This window comes from Artibeus jamaicensis, unplaced genomic scaffold (assembly GCF_021234435.1).
Source record: "Artibeus jamaicensis isolate MK-2021 breed Jamaican fruit bat unplaced genomic scaffold, CSHL_Jam_final contig_233, whole genome shotgun sequence".
NCBI classification, from domain to species: Eukaryota; Metazoa; Chordata; class Mammalia; order Chiroptera; family Phyllostomidae; genus Artibeus; species Artibeus jamaicensis.
Window position 1 is genome coordinate 4,052,146 of NW_026521486.1, and position 14,603 is coordinate 4,066,748.

At 57.4% G+C, this 14,603-nt stretch overlaps 1 protein-coding gene across 4 annotated transcripts; it reads left to right on the top strand.

Moving 5' to 3' along the window:
• Positions 1 to 1,904: 1,904 nt before the first annotated feature.
• RRP7A (ribosomal RNA processing 7 homolog A) lies at positions 1,905 to 12,230 on the top strand. Of its 4 annotated transcripts, XM_037160563.2 has the most exons (9): positions 1,909 to 1,986; positions 2,119 to 2,221; positions 3,714 to 3,856; positions 5,945 to 6,070; positions 6,689 to 6,806; positions 7,113 to 7,210; positions 7,566 to 7,764; positions 8,866 to 8,961; positions 10,958 to 12,149. In XM_037160563.2, the coding sequence occupies exons 3-8, from the start codon at positions 3,764 to 3,766 to the stop codon at positions 8,949 to 8,951; spliced, it is 720 nt and encodes a 239-aa protein (XP_037016458.2). In that variant the 5' UTR covers positions 1,909 to 1,986; positions 2,119 to 2,221; positions 3,714 to 3,763; the 3' UTR covers positions 8,952 to 8,961; positions 10,958 to 12,149. The 4 variants fall into 4 exon arrangements, with proteins under 4 accessions (XP_053518092.1, XP_037016456.2, XP_037016457.2 ...); XM_053662117.1 differs by lacking the exon at positions 2,119 to 2,221 and having other exon boundaries at positions 1,905 to 1,986; positions 10,601 to 12,230; XM_037160561.2 differs by lacking the exon at positions 2,119 to 2,221 and having other exon boundaries at positions 1,905 to 1,986; positions 10,958 to 12,150.
• The last annotated feature ends 2,373 nt before the right edge of the window (positions 12,231 to 14,603 follow it).

Consider the following 14,603-nt stretch of genomic DNA (forward strand, 5'->3'; position numbering starts at 1 on the left):
ACTGGTTTCCAAAGGCTGAAGGGGGGACGGGGGACAGGGCTATTGGCCCACACCAAGGAGCTACTGGCACTTGTAGTCTTGCATCAAATTCCCTTCCTGGTGTCTGCTGGGATCACTTACCAAATAAACTCCTTGTGCCCGAATCCCTGTCCCCAGGTCTGCCTGATGGTGGGAGAACCCACTGTAAAGCAGTTGGTCCCAGAAGGGAGCCTAAGCGATCCTCAGAACTGGGGCCTGGATGGGGAAGATCTCACCAACCCGATGGCAACAAAGACCCAGCAGCTGATGGTAACTGGGGGCTGGGGGGGGGGGGGAGGCGGAGAGGGCGGTGGATGAAGCTGGCTTAGAAGAGTGGCCATTCTCTGCTGTAAGAGGTGGGTCTGTGCCCCTCTGAGTCTGAGTGGGCTATGCTACTGATTTGAGCAGATGGGACTCAGCCAGCTTCTGGGCCCAGACTTTGAAAGACTGGCAGTACCCCCACTTCCTGCCCCTGCAGACTCTCTGGGGTCCCTGAGCCACCAGGGAGGAGGACTGCCTCCTGAGCCCACGTTCTGGGAAAGCCATGGGAAAGTTCCAGCTGACAGTCCCACACGGGCCCAGCCTTCCAGCCACCCAGCTAAGGTGGCAGCCATGCGAGTGAGGCTGACTTGGACCCTGCAGACCAGCCCACATGCCAGCTGAATACCGAGGGCCATTGGTCAATACCCTGTGGAATCACCTAGTTGAGCCCTGCCCAAATCCCTAACCCACAAAGTCTCGAGATACAAGAAAATGGCTATGGTTTTCTGAAGCATCAGCTAGCAATGCATACCCCTGTGCTGAGCCATCACAATGACTAGGACATCTCTTCTGCACTGAATGGGGACACACAGGGGAAGGCGGGGCACTGTAAACGACAGCCCCCGCCTTCCAGTTCCAAGCACACAGAAACTAACACTAGCCCTGGATTTCTCCTTTTCCCTCACATTGAGTGTCCAATCTGTCAGCAATTCCTATTGGAATTCTTCAGACACACCCAGAACCCGGCCGCCTCTCATCACCGGGATGGGCAGCACCCTAGTGACCAAGCCATCATCTTTCCTCTGGATTGTTGCAATGGTGTCCTACACCATCCTGCTGCCACCCTTGCCCTCCAAGTCTAATTGCAATGTCACAGCCAGAATGACTGTTCCACATCACCCCTTGCTGCTGAAAACCCCACAGTGGCCCCAAGCCACACAGGCAGACTAACCAAGTGCTTCTGGTGGTCTGCTGGGCCCCTCAGACTGTCCTCTGGCTCACTGCGCTCCAGCCTCTAGCACACCAGGAAGGCTCCGGGCTCAGGGCCTCTGCTCTTGCCGTTCCCTCTGCTCAGAATGTTTTCCCAACACACGAATGAATGCCTTTCTCCCTCATCTCCTTCAAATACTTGCTCAACTATCAGTTCAGTGAAGCTTTTACCAATTGAAAATTGTAACACCGCCCCTCACCACACTCCCCTCTTGCTTCATTTATCTGTTCAGCACTTTGCATTGTTGCATATGATCTGTATTTTGCTTCTATGAGTACTTATTGTTCTTGTCCCCCGATACAATATAAATTCCAGGAAGGCTGGGTTTTATTTCACCTCTGTATCTCCAGCACTTAGGACAGTGCCTGGAACTTTCACTGGTATTTGTGGAATGCATGAATGAACGAATGGAAGTGAGTTCGCACCTGAGAACGGCCCTGTGCACGCCTTAAGTTACTTGCACATTTACGCGTTGACTTCATTCTGGGCAAAGGAACGCTGGGCGCTGGGATGACCTGGGCCAGAGAAGCCAGCCCAAGACCAAGAGGGCGGGAACAACCGGCGGCGCGGCGCTCTCGCTCATGCGCAGCTACCAGCCTCCGACTTCAACTCCCAGCAGCCCGCGCTGCTTCCGGTGGGCAAGATGGTGGCGCGCAGGAAGAAGCGTGCCCCGCAGAACTCTGAGGATAGAATCCCGAGCCCACTGGGCTACTCAGGTGAGGGGTTGCGGGACACGGGCCAAGTATGGCCGGGCTCTGCCCAGAGGCGTCTTGGGGGTCGGCGGTGGCCCGGCATTTTGAGGGGCCCAGGCTCGTCCGAGACCTCCGGGGCACCTTGCTGTGGTCTAGGTTACTCTCCCGGGACGAGCCCGTTAAGCCAGCGCTGCCCGTGGGAGAAGCCGCCTCTGTCCGCGCTCCCTCGCGGGCGTGTCCTTCTCCACCCGCCCCCTCGGTGAGCACCTGTACCCCTCGTTGGTCCCTCCAGCTGCAGGTCCCTGCCCGGCTCCCTCCAGCTGTGCCTTGGGCCGGACGTGCCGGTCTCATTGCGTCTGCTGCTCGTGTTCTCGTCCCTACCTCTGTTCTCCACCAGGCGCCGGCAGGTTCTTTCTGCAGTGAGATTGAAATGAGATCTGGCCGCACACGCGCACCTCTGTCCCCCATCCCAGCCTCCTGAGCTGCCTGCAGCGGCCTCCTTAGCACCTACACTCAATCCGAACGTGCCACCGCTGACCCGCCTGTCCCCACCCGTCCTGCCGGTGCCCTTTCCCCCGAGTTTCTACTACAGCTGTGCCCTGACTGTTGGCCGCTTTGTGCCCCAGCCTCCCTGAAAGGGGCCTTCCGGGCGCTCATCTAAAGGCCTCGGCCCCCGGTGTCCGCGACTGCTGCACCCTGTGTCTTTGGTATTTGGTGCAATGTTGTTTCCTGCCTCCTTCTTGCCTGGCTTCCCCATCATTGTGTGAGTGCAGGGAAGCTATATCCCCACTGCCCTCCGAAGAAGGTGGGGAGAGAAACGGAAACCCCCCCGTAGCTTTATGAGGATTAAAATGTATAGGGTCCTGGCCCGTGGGGCTCAGCTGGTTGGAGTAGCCTCCCTTGCGGGTGAAGGTCGCGTGTGGGATTCCGCAGCAGGGCAAAAGCCAGGGTTGCAGGTTTGTCTTCAACTGGGGCGGCATACAGGTGTCAGGTGACTGGTGTGTCTCTCATTGATGTTTCTCTCCCTCTCTCCCTCCTTTCCCTGCTCTCTTAAAAAAAATTAAAAAAGAAAATATGAAGGATTATCCGTATAATCATACAAATACAGATCTAGAACCTTAAGAGAATGTGGAAGGTCTAGAGCTGGTGGGTCTAAGCTGGCAGGTGTGCGGAGTGGTGGGGGCTGATGGTGTGAGAAGGTGCCCTGGGCCTGCTGGGCCTGCAGAGAGGGGAAGGGTTTTGGTGTTTGCCCCTCTAGGGGGAGGAGTGACCTTTGCCCCCTGCAGCAGGGGTGACCTTTCCCCTCGTTTCACTGCCCACCTGTGATAATTGCCCGCTTGCCTTCTGTCTCCTCCACCAGCTTGGGGGCCCCTCCTCCAGACGCTTTGCTCATTCACTCTCAGCCTGTGAGCACCCTGCCCAGGCCTTGCCTGGAGGAAGGTCTTGGGGAAGGAGGCAGATGGGAGTAGAAAGGGAAAGCCTGCCCTGGCTGGTGTGGCTCAGTGGACTGAGCACCGGCCTATGAACCAGAACATCACGGGTTTGAATCCCAGTCAGGGCACATGCCTGGGTTGCGGGCCAAGAGGCAGCCCATTGACGTTTCTCTCACATGTTGATGTTTCCCTACCTCTCTTTCTTTCTCCCTTCCACACTCTCTAAAAATAAATGGTTAAATCTTTAAAAACAAAGAAAGAAAGGGACAGCCTGAACCTGACTTTTGTGCCACCCCTCCCTGCCCCTTTTCTTTCCAGCGGTTCCGATCAAGTTCTCTGAAAAGCAGCAGTTTTGTCACTACCTGTATATGAGAGAGCACAGAGTTCGAGAAGGCACCAAGTCTTCCTGGCCTCAGAAGAGGACCCTTTTTGTCCTCAATGTGCCCCCGTACTGCACAGAGGTGAGCTGGTATCTGGGAGGGAGTCTGTGAACTCAGGTGGCGCTTTAGGCAGAGCAAGGCTCCCACTGTTCCCCACCAAGTCCTTAGTGGGGACAGAGGCCGATAAATGAAGCCCCAAGGGAAGGGTCTAGATGGCAGTCTCTCCCTCCTGACAGGGAATTTGCTTTCTAAATGTGTCCTTTTGGGCCCTGGCTGGTGGATTGAGCACCTGCCTGGGAATCAAAGGGTCACTGGTTTGATTCCCAGGCAGGGCACATGCCTGGGTTATGGCAAAAATAAAATAAAATCTGTTTTTAAAAAACACACCAAAAAATGTACTTTTAAAAATATATCTGCCCTGGCTGGTGTGGCTCTGTGTATTGAATGGTGGCTTGGGAACAAAGGGTCGCCAGTTCAGTCCCCACTCAGGGCACATGCCTGGGTTGCAGGTCTGGTCCTCAGTAGGGGGCGGGGGAGAGGCAACCACACAGCGATGTTTCTCTCCCTCTGTTTCTGCCTCCTTCCCCTCTCTCTAGAAATAAATAAATGAAATCTTTTTAAAAATGCAGTTGTAAGGAACATAAAGTGCAAGGCTTTTTATGATTACGTAGAAGTGTTTCAGTTGCATGTTGTTTTTTACCTGGTTGTGAAAGTGGTGCGTGTCCATAGTAAAGAATAGAAGTCCCTGGCCGGTGGGATTAATGGACTGAGTGCTGGCCTGTGTATCGAAGGGTCACCAGTTCGATTCCCAGTCAGATCACATGCTTGCTTTGTGGGGCCAGGTCCCCACTGAGAGGTGTGCTAGAGGCAGCCACACTTTGAGGTTTCTCTCCCTCTCTCTCCTCCTCTTCCCCTCTCTCTAAAAATAAGTAATATCTTTTTAAAAAAAGGAATAGGCAAAGTATGAGAAGATAAAGTTACTTCTAAATCTATCTGTGTGTATCAACCGTTTTTCACAAAAACTGTTAAATTTAGTATTATGTAAATTAACAGAAGGGAAACTATTATTTTTCAAAAAAGAAAGACCAGTTTCTCAAAGATTATAGTTAAAACACTTAAAAAATAAAGGATGGCAGTTAAGTAGATGAAAACACTGAGAGGCCAGGGTGTCATTTTTAGCCGTTACTCCCAAGTGCTGTGTGTGCAGGGGGAGGGCGGGGCCAGAGGCGTACAGCCCGGGCGTGGCACAGACTGGACACGCCCTGTGATCAGCGCCCAGGTGCAGAAACAGCACCACCTGCACCCAGGCTTCCCCGCGCCCCTCCCCCCAGCCAGGCCGAGCAGCCTGCTGACTCCAACAGCATAGATTTAACTTGCTGAATTGTAAATGGCTGATTCAGGTGGAGAGATTTACTTGGTTGCTTCATAAACTAAGAATACTCAGAATAACGCCAGAATGTCCCCATCTATTCTTGTAATATGTTTCTTTTTAAAGATTTTATTTATTTATCTTTAGAGCTGAAGGGAAGGAGAGAGGGAAAGAAATATCAATATATGGTTGCTTCTCGTGCGTCCCCTGCTGGGAACTGGCCTGCAACCCAGGCATGTGCCCTGACCACAGTTGTTTGCTTTGCAGGCTTGCGCTCAATCCACTGAGCTATACCAGCCAGGGGTATAATGCCTGTAATAATTTTTTTTTTTAATTGAGGACCTACTCCTACTTTTGGGATCATTTATCCAAAGAAATTGACAGGAAAGACGAATCTTTCAGGTGGATGCGCTTTCAGGGAGAGAGAAGGGTCCCTTTCGCTTTGGTGAGAAACCCAAACACATCCTGAGCACGTGCTTCCCGAAGGGTCCTGTCAAAGCCAAAATTCTGATCCCCGAATTTCGTCTCTCACTCCATCCTCCTGAGCACCCTGGCCAGCAAAGGGGTACTTTTACCCACAGTTTTTGTCGTGCCAATTGACAAGGTTTTTGTCTTGGGCCCCAGGAGGGTAGGATGTTAACCTCCATGTTGAGGAGGGTGTGTGTTGCCCAGGCCTCCCCTGTGTGCCCCTGGCTTAGGCCCAGATGTGGGGTCCCAGACCTGCAGGGTGGAGGGAGGCTCCTGCAAGGAGCCACTGACCCCCTGCAGCCACTCACACTGTGCTTCTGGGACCGTGGCAGGAGTGCCTGTCCCGCCTCCTCGCCCCGTGTGGCCCCGTCCAGTCAGTGGAGTTTCACGGGAAGCCCGAGCTCACCGATAGCCCGAAGGAGCCAAAGTCGAAGTTTTTCCACCCCAAGCCCGTTCCGGTGAGCCTGCAAGCGCTGGGTCTTTGAGAATGGGGGAGGTGGGTGGGGCTGGGGCAGTCGCCCCAGCATGGGAGGGGGAGGTGGCGCCGGCGGCGGTGGGACATTCCCAAGTATTCCCTGCGTGGTCCAGGAGGTCTGGCAGGTGAAGAGCCCCACCCGCACCCCAGACTCGCCACACCCTTCAGCTTCCTGCTGGCTCTCTCTGTTGTCCTGGGCGGAAGCTCAGAGCCCATTTCTGAGGTCCCCCACCAAGCTCCCCGTCCGCAGCTGCTGCTTCTCAGGCCTCATGGCCCCGTAGTCATTGTCCTGTGTCCCCTGAGCCCACACCTTCTCCCGGGACAGCGTGAGTGTTCACCCCAGGCCTGGGGGGTGTGCATTTTCTTTGAGCCCCTCCCGTGACTGGAAGACAGGCCCCTGGTAGGGACTTCCAGCACAGGGTGGGTGACCAAGGAGCGCAGCCATCCGCCTCTGGTCATCTTCACAGTCCAGGGACAGCCCAGCACGCTGCCCCTGGTTCAGGGACAAGTGAGGGGAGGGCGGGCAGAGCCCCTTGTGCCGGACACGGTGGTTGGAAGAACGGGGGGCTGCCAGTGCGGTGACACCACTCGCTCCCTGCAGGGGTTCCAGGTGGCCTATGTGGTGTTTCGGAAGCCCGGTGGGGTGGCGGCCGCCATGGCCCTGAGGGGCCCTTTGCTGGTGTCAACGGAGAGTCACCCCGTGCAGAGTGGCGTTCACAGTCAGTACCTTGGGGGGTGGGTGCCTCTGTCCTGGGCCCCAGGCCGGTGGGGAGGCTGGGTGGGGCGGCCTCTGTCTGAGGTGTTCGCCCAGCCTGAGGGCAGCGTGAGGGGGGCACAAGCCTGGTCTCCCGTGGGCAGAGGTGAGGGCCCAGCGCGCCACCACCACAGCCTTCCTTCCCCCCCCCCCCCCGGGCTGTCATCTCCGTGACTGTGCTGTGATAGGCCAACTGGCCCTGCATGTCCTGGGGTGGGGCCCCAAGTGTCAGCCTGAGGAAGCCCGTCCCCCTCGCTCCCTTCTCCCTCAGAGTGGATCCGTGACTACACAGACTCCGTCCCGGACCCGGAGGCCCTGAGGGTTGACGTGGACACGTTCATGGAGACGTATGACAAGAAGATAGCCGAGGTGAGGCTTCCGGGGGGCGTGGGGTTGCAGTCTGTCCTGGTCACCGCAAAGACTCCAGACTCTTTTCCCTGCCGAGTCTGGGTCACCTGACGTGGTGACATCCAGTCCCAGGGTCTGCAGGGAACCATCTGCTGCAGGCGGAGGCGGTGTCACATGGCAGGCGGGTCCTCACCGCGCCCCACACCCCCGCCCATCGTGGGCAGCAGCACCCTGTCGGGGCGGGGGAGCAGCCGTGTCACTGGGGCCCAGGTTCTGGGTGTGCGGGGTCAGGAGGCAAGGAGAAGAGGGAGCCGGGAGGCGCTCCTGTGGCCGCGGAATGGGTCCAGGTGCCACGACAGGGTCGTGTTCCTCGCAGGAGGAAGCTAAGGCCAAGGAGGAGGAAGGGGTCCCTGACGGCGAGGGCTGGGTGAAGGTGACCCGCCGAGGTCGGCGGCCCGCGCTGCCCCGGACGGAGGCGGCCAGCCTGCGGGTGCTGGAGAGGGAGAAGAGGAAACGCGCCCGCAAGGAGCTGCTCAACTTCTACGCCTGGCAGCACCGCCAGACCAAGATGGAGCGTAAGGGCGCGCCCCCCACCTGTCCTCCCGTCCCACAGCTCGCAGTGCCGGCCCCACGGACAGGGCACAGAGTCCAGGGGCAGGCGCTGGCCCTGGGGGCAGGGCCAGGGGGTCCTTAGGCCCAGACTTCCCCACGGCCTTTGGGGTTGGGGTCTCAGCCACAGCACCAGAGTGGTGGTTGCTCCCCAGAGGTGGCTCTGGGGGCCCCTGGGTTGCTTAGGTGCCGTGGAGGCAGCTGGGGGGTGGGCCCCACACAGCCGGGACGCTGAGCAGTCAGTCCGTGCTGGCGCCAGATTGCAGAGGGTGGACCTCGGGTGTTCGCTATGGGCACAGAGAGGGCCACTGGCCTGCATGCGTGGGCGGGTGCGTGGGTGTCTGGGGCGGGAGGCTGGGTGTGGAGAGTGCCTCAGAGCGAGGGGCTGCTCGCCGGCCGCTGGCTCCAGGCAGGGGTGCAGCTGTGTGCGGCTCCATCCCCCGTCCCCCTTCTGCAGCACAGCTTCCCTGCAGGCTGAGTGAGGAGAGGGTCCTGCCCCTGCCCGTGGGGCCCCCCACCTCACTGCTCCTCCCTGCACTGCACACCCTCTTGCTGTGTCTCCACTGCTGCCCTCCTGCTCTCTAGAATCACCTGGCAGTGGCAGCGAGCCTCTGGGCCCCACAGACCCCTCAGCCCTGGTCACCCAGCCTCCTGAGGGGCCCTGGGCACTCTGTGGCACTCTGGGCTGGGAGTCCCTTTACTCCTCTCACGTGAGAGAGGTATCCCCCCGGGCATCTCCTGGGCCCCAAGGGCCTTCTTCCTTTACCTTTGGGGCTTGTGGGGGGGGTTAGGAAGGCAGCAGGTGACTTTCAGCTTTGTCTGTGCCTTTTCTTTTGGTGCATTTTCTGCCTGAAAAGGCAGGCGTGCCACCTTCTCCCCTTGAGGCTCTGACTGGGCCCGCAGTCAGTGGTGTCCTTTCCACATTCAGCGTGGGGCAGGGGGAGGCAGCGCTGAGTGCTCCAGCTGGGAGTGGGAACCCCGGGAAGGGGCGGCAGGGCGCAGCTCTCTCGGGGCCTGTTGTCTGACCCTGCTGACCCTGGCCGTGACCCTTTTCCCCTCACCCCCAGATCTAGCACAGCTGCGCAAGAAGTTCGAGGAGGATAAGCAGAGGATTGAACTGATGCGGGCCCAACGCAAGTTCCGACCCTACTGAGCTGGCTCAGGTGGGTGGCGAGGATGAGAGGGCCTGGAGCGCCCCCCTGATGCCTGGGTGGCCGGGCTGCCACCTGAACAGGACCAAAGATGTGCACCCACAGGAGCCGGTTGAAAACAGTGTCACCGCTCCGTTCTTGTGCTTCAGCCGACCTGGGCCCACTGTGGGGACACCTGGTCAGCACCAGGACTTGGCCCTGAGGAACCTCTGCCCCAGGAGGGGGTTCCTTCCAGCTCCTGGTCTCTGGTCAGCCCATCTCCAGATGCCTCTGTGAAAGCTGGGTGTCTGCTGTATTCTCCCCTCTCCCTGGATGGAGAAGCCCCGCTACAGTGAAAGCCTCAGAAGCGTGACAGGGAGGCGCCAGAGCCATTTATTCCCCAGCCCCAGGCAGCAGGGAAGGTGCTGGGCTGCAGGCTGGGCCAAGTCCATGCCAGTCCGACCTTCCTGCAGCCACTGCCAGCTCACTGCACATGATCAGCCCCAGCCCAGAGCACCCCCAAAGTCCGGGCACAGTGCCCCCGTGACATCACGCATGTGGGAGTAAGCAGCCTCAGCCCCGCACCTCCGCTCTGCCAGCCTCACTAGTCACGACCATGGAGTACTGTCCTCAGCACACCCAGCCTGGCTGGAGGCCCCCGGAGCTGAGTGTCTGTGTAGCCCCGAGCCCAGGGCTATAGCTTGGCTGGGAGCCTGTCCTCACTCTTCAGGAAGGAGCTGATGACCTTGGCCACGTGATCGGGTTGGTTTATGTGGACATAGTGATTGCCTGGCACTTCCACATACTGGAACCGCTGGAGAAGGGAGGGGATGGTGGTGAGGTGTGGCCCAGAGAGGTGCGGTGGGGCCTGCCCCGGTTCAGGAGTCCCCATGGTGAGCTGTGGGGCGGTGACTGAATGAGCCATAGCTCCCAGGGTCCCAGCCTCCTGGGAGGCCCGTGGGGGATTCAGGCCCTGGCCTTGGGTCAGTGAGAAGGGCCTGATCCAGAGGGAAGTGCCCAAGCCTGGGTTCTGCGCCCTTCTGAGTTGGGAGCTCTTGAGAGGGGGGCTGGGGAGCGGCCAGTGGTGGGGCTCCTGCTGGCCCTGAGGATTCTGTGAAGTCCCCTTCAGAGAAGAATGGCAGTTTTTCACACTCGTCCCTGCCTGGGAGAAGGCCCACCGGGTGGGAGGGTGCTGCCTGCTGGCCAGCCAGCCGACAGGCCGGCCAGCCAGGCCCAGGCTTCCCTTGCACGAGGTCAGTGTCTGCAGAGGCCCAGGGTCAGGTGTTCAGGTGGATGGTTCTCATAACATGCCAGCTACTCCCCAGGGATCAAGTCACAGCAAAGTCCCAGCCCTGCCACTTGGAGGCTCACCCCACCTGCAGCCAACACCTACTGAGGGGACTGGTCACCTGCCCCGTTTGTGTCCCTAGAGAATTGTGGGTTTTCCTTTGGGTGAGTAGGGCGTGGTGCGATGTGTGTGTGAGGACAGTAACGTAGGACGTGTGCCCATGAACACTGCTCCTGATTCACCTGTGACCTCAGCTTAGAGTGAGGCCTGGTACATCCTGGGGCGGGGGGTCCCAGTGCAGGAACAGATGGTGGTATGGAGTCCAGAGGGCCTGATGCCCCTCTGCATCCCAGCCACCCTGAGCCCTGCACCTGCCTCTTTTAGGATTGATTTCAACGTCTCAGTAATGAGACCATTGGCTCCTTTTTGTCGCAGTTCTCTGCGCACATCGTTGCATCCTTGGCTTGCTCTGGAAAACAAGAAACCAGGGTTTCTTTCTGGTCCACTTCCGGACAGTGCCCTCTGGCCTGGCCTGTTCCCCAGGATCCCCCTACATCAGGGCCCCTCTGAGCTCAGATTAATTCAGGATTCAGCCCCTCGGTACGCAGCGCACTTGGAATCCCAGGACCACCCACAGACTGCCACCGAGTGGTAGAGCCGTGCACCGCTGGAGTCTGCTTTGGGGAGATAATGATCACCCATTTTAAGTGTGTCCTTCCATGCTTCTTACTGTACTTACAGGATTGTGCAGTCATAACTACAGTCGATGTAGAAGGTTTTCATCACCTCAGAAAATCACCCCACTGTGTTGTGTCTCACACACAGCTGCCGTGCTGCCCACGCCCTCCCGTGGCTGTGCTCTCCTTCCACGCACCAGCTGCCGGAGGCTTCCCAAGAAAGACGCCACTCTGGTCTCGCAGTGGGAGAACTGGGGACCTCGTGCCAGGGACACCTGGAGGTTCCTAGCGCCCACGGCTTGTCTCGGGGGCTGGGTTCAGACTCACGTGGGCCTGCAGCTTCATGAAGGGTACCAGTTGGTCTCTGCTGGTGAATTGAATGCAATACTGTTTGCAGAGACAAAAACCATAGTGAATTCTCAGCACCAGGCACGGCTTGAGGGTGTGAAGCCCATCTCTCTTGTGGACTTGGGGTACCTGGAAGGGCCACTTCACCCACGTACCTCTGACCACCTTGTCCTATGACCATTTACGATCTGCTGTCCCCTAAAGTGACTGAGTCACACGTGACTTGGGTGCTCAAAAGGGAGCTGGTCCAAATCGGGATGTGCCATCTTGGATCACACACTGGGTTGTGAAGACTCAGCGTGGAAAACAATGTCAGATCGTCAGTGCTCTGTTACACTGGTTACCTACTGAAAGGGCGACATCTGGATGCTTGAGTGCCGAGTATTGTTTCTACTGGAGATGTGAGATTACACGGGGCTCATTCACGTCGGGCTGCTGTCGGGCTGCTCTCTCTGAGGACCCTCTGAGGGCTGCAGAACTCTGCTGTGTCCGAGGCTCAGCTTGCAGCTGAAGTCTTTAAAAAAATTAAAAGACTAACCCTGGCTGGTGTAGCTCAGTGGATTGAGCAGGAGCCTGCGAACCAAAACATCGTGGTTCGATTCCCAGTCACAGCACGTGCCTGGGTTGTGGGTCAGTTCCCAGCAGGGGATGCACTGGAAGCAACCATGCATTGGTATTTCATTTCCTTTCCTTCCCTGTCTAAAGGTAAAATTAAAAAAAATAAAGATTAAAAAAACTTTAAAAAATAGACTGGCTGTTAAGTCACACTCAGTAGTCCCACACCGTCAAGACAGATACCGAATTTCTGCGAACACTCACGTGGAGCTGCCGCTTCCTCCACTATCACTCATCACCCCTGTTCGGCCTTGACCCCTCCAGCGATGTCCTCCTCTCAGGCCCACCTGGGAACGTGTTTCTGGGTGCTTTGCCGTGAACAGGCTCCCATATCCACGGAGCCCGATGAACCAAGGTTGACGGGAGACGCAGACACGCTGCATGGTACCTGCATTGCCCCCTCCCGTGGTGAGTGCCTGGCTTGAGGAAAAGACCTGGAAGAGGGGCCTGCTGGTGGGAAGGGCTCCCCAGGACCAGAGTTACTGCCCGTGTTACGAAGGAAGGCCTTGGGGGAAGACCGGAAAGGCCACGTGAGTGCACACACAGCTGGCGGGAGGTCGTGCCAGGGCAGGGCTCTGGCCTGGGCTCTCGTTCTGGCTGTTCTGTACCACCCCTGTGGGCCCGTCAGTCTCCTGCCAGGACTGGGGTGCCCTGAGGGCTCATTACATCCTTGGGTACATTTGTCAGGCACTCTGGTTGACCACAGCACCTGGGAGGCAGTAGGGGCGTCTCCAAATACCTCCAAAAAACCAACCACATTGCTGCGTGGACAGTGACCAGGCTCGCTCGGGTCAGGGGACCTGCCAGGAGCGCCCCTTGGGCAGAGCTTTTCTTCCTGGGCCCTCCAGACCCCATGGGTTAGGGTCAGCACCGACCTCCCAGCCCCAGGGTCAGCACATGGAAGACAGATGGTGATGTGTGAGCTTGGTGGTTAGGAGGACCAGCTGGCGTGCATCTGGGAAAAGTGGAAATGATTTCCACCTCAAACCGTTCTTTCTTTCTTTAAAAAAATACTTTTTTTTTTTCATTTATTTTCAGAGAGGGGAAGGGAGGGAGAAAGGGAGTGAGGAAAACATCAGGGTGTGGTTGCCTCTCACGCATCCTCACTGGGGACCCAGCCTGCAACCCAGGCGTGTGACCTGACTGGGAATTGAACCAGCAACCCTTTGCTTTGAGGCCAGCACTCCTTCCACTGAGCCATACCATCCAGGGCCTTTTTATTGTTCATATTTGTAAGTTTATTTGAGCCAAACTAACGACATCTGCTGGGGAGCAGGATCTCAAATGCTCCCACCTCACCTTGTTATGAACAAATCCCAGCTGGATGAGAAACATACTCAAACCTGCCTTCCGTTGGCTGCTGCTCTGGTCCAGGCCTGAGGGCCAAGCCTGGTCTGGGCATCCCTCCGGGTGGCCTCTCTGGGGAGGCACCGTGTGTCTACCTACGCCTCCGTTTTGGCCAGAGGTCCCAACACCACCACGTAGTATAGGTGACCCAGGGCAGCTGAGGCTCACAGAGTCATAGGTATGGACTGGTCCACTTGACCTCACGGTGTGTTGCATCTGAAAACAAACCACCTTCCTTTACATCAGCACCTGCCTCTTGAGTACTGGCTTTCATGGTGGCAGGCGGCCGGACCTGCGTTTGGTTACAATTCTACATTATATTGGTTCGGGTGTGTAGCATAGTGGTTAGACGTTTATAAAACTGACGCAGTGGTCCCCTCCCTGATACCCCAGTACCATCTGGCACCACACACAGCTGTTACAATATTATGGGCTATATCCCCTATGCTGCGCTTTACAACCTGGTGACTATTTTGTAACTGCTAATTTATACTCTTAATCCCCGCACCTCTTCCACCCAGCCCCCCAACCCCCTCCCATCTGGCTATGGCTGCCATCACTTTGTTCTCTGCATCTATGAGTGAGACTGTTCTTGATTTTAAGCAATACACCCCAAAGTATGTGGAGGTTAAGAAAAACAAGCGGGACTTCCGCCAAGATGGAGGCACAGGTGGATGTGCTGTGCCTTCTCACACAACCAAGTTTAGAGACAACTAAATATTAGCAACAGAAAACACAGTCAGAACACGGAAAATTGAACTTTTTGGAAGTCCGTTAACAACAAATTCTTCAGCCTGACCGGTAAGGGGCGAAACCAGCGGCTGGTGAAGCGGGGTTGCACAGGTCTCGGTCAGACGGACTCAGGCGCGGAATCCAGACGCGCAGAATCCAGGCGCAGGGTTGGACCTAGTGAGCGACAGAGCCAGCAACCAAGCAAACGACCGCGGGGGAAACAGCGGGGCAGCGGGGCTGCGGGTTGACTGTGGTCGTGCATTTGTGCTCAGGTGGACAGGCGAGGGAGTGAGCGGTTGGACCGGGGCCCGGCGGGTCCCCGCGGCAAGCGGCAGTGGAGGGCCCCGCCATTTCCCCGCTCTGACCCCACCTCCACATACAGCGTCATAACCCAGCGACTCTGAGTGGCCCAGCCCAGGTGAACCACCTAAGGCACTGCTCCTCACCCAGCTGTGAGAAACAGCAGAGGGGGCCGCCATTTCCCGCTCTGACCACGCCCCCACATGTAGCGTCACAACCCTGCGACCTGGGAGTCCAAGGCGCCGCTTCTCATACTTAAAGGGCCAGAACAGACCAAAAATGGCGCAAGAAGATTTCAAAGCCCCAGAGCCCATAGGTCTAAGCGATGAAGAAATAGCAAAACTCTCAGACGCACAGTTTAAAACACT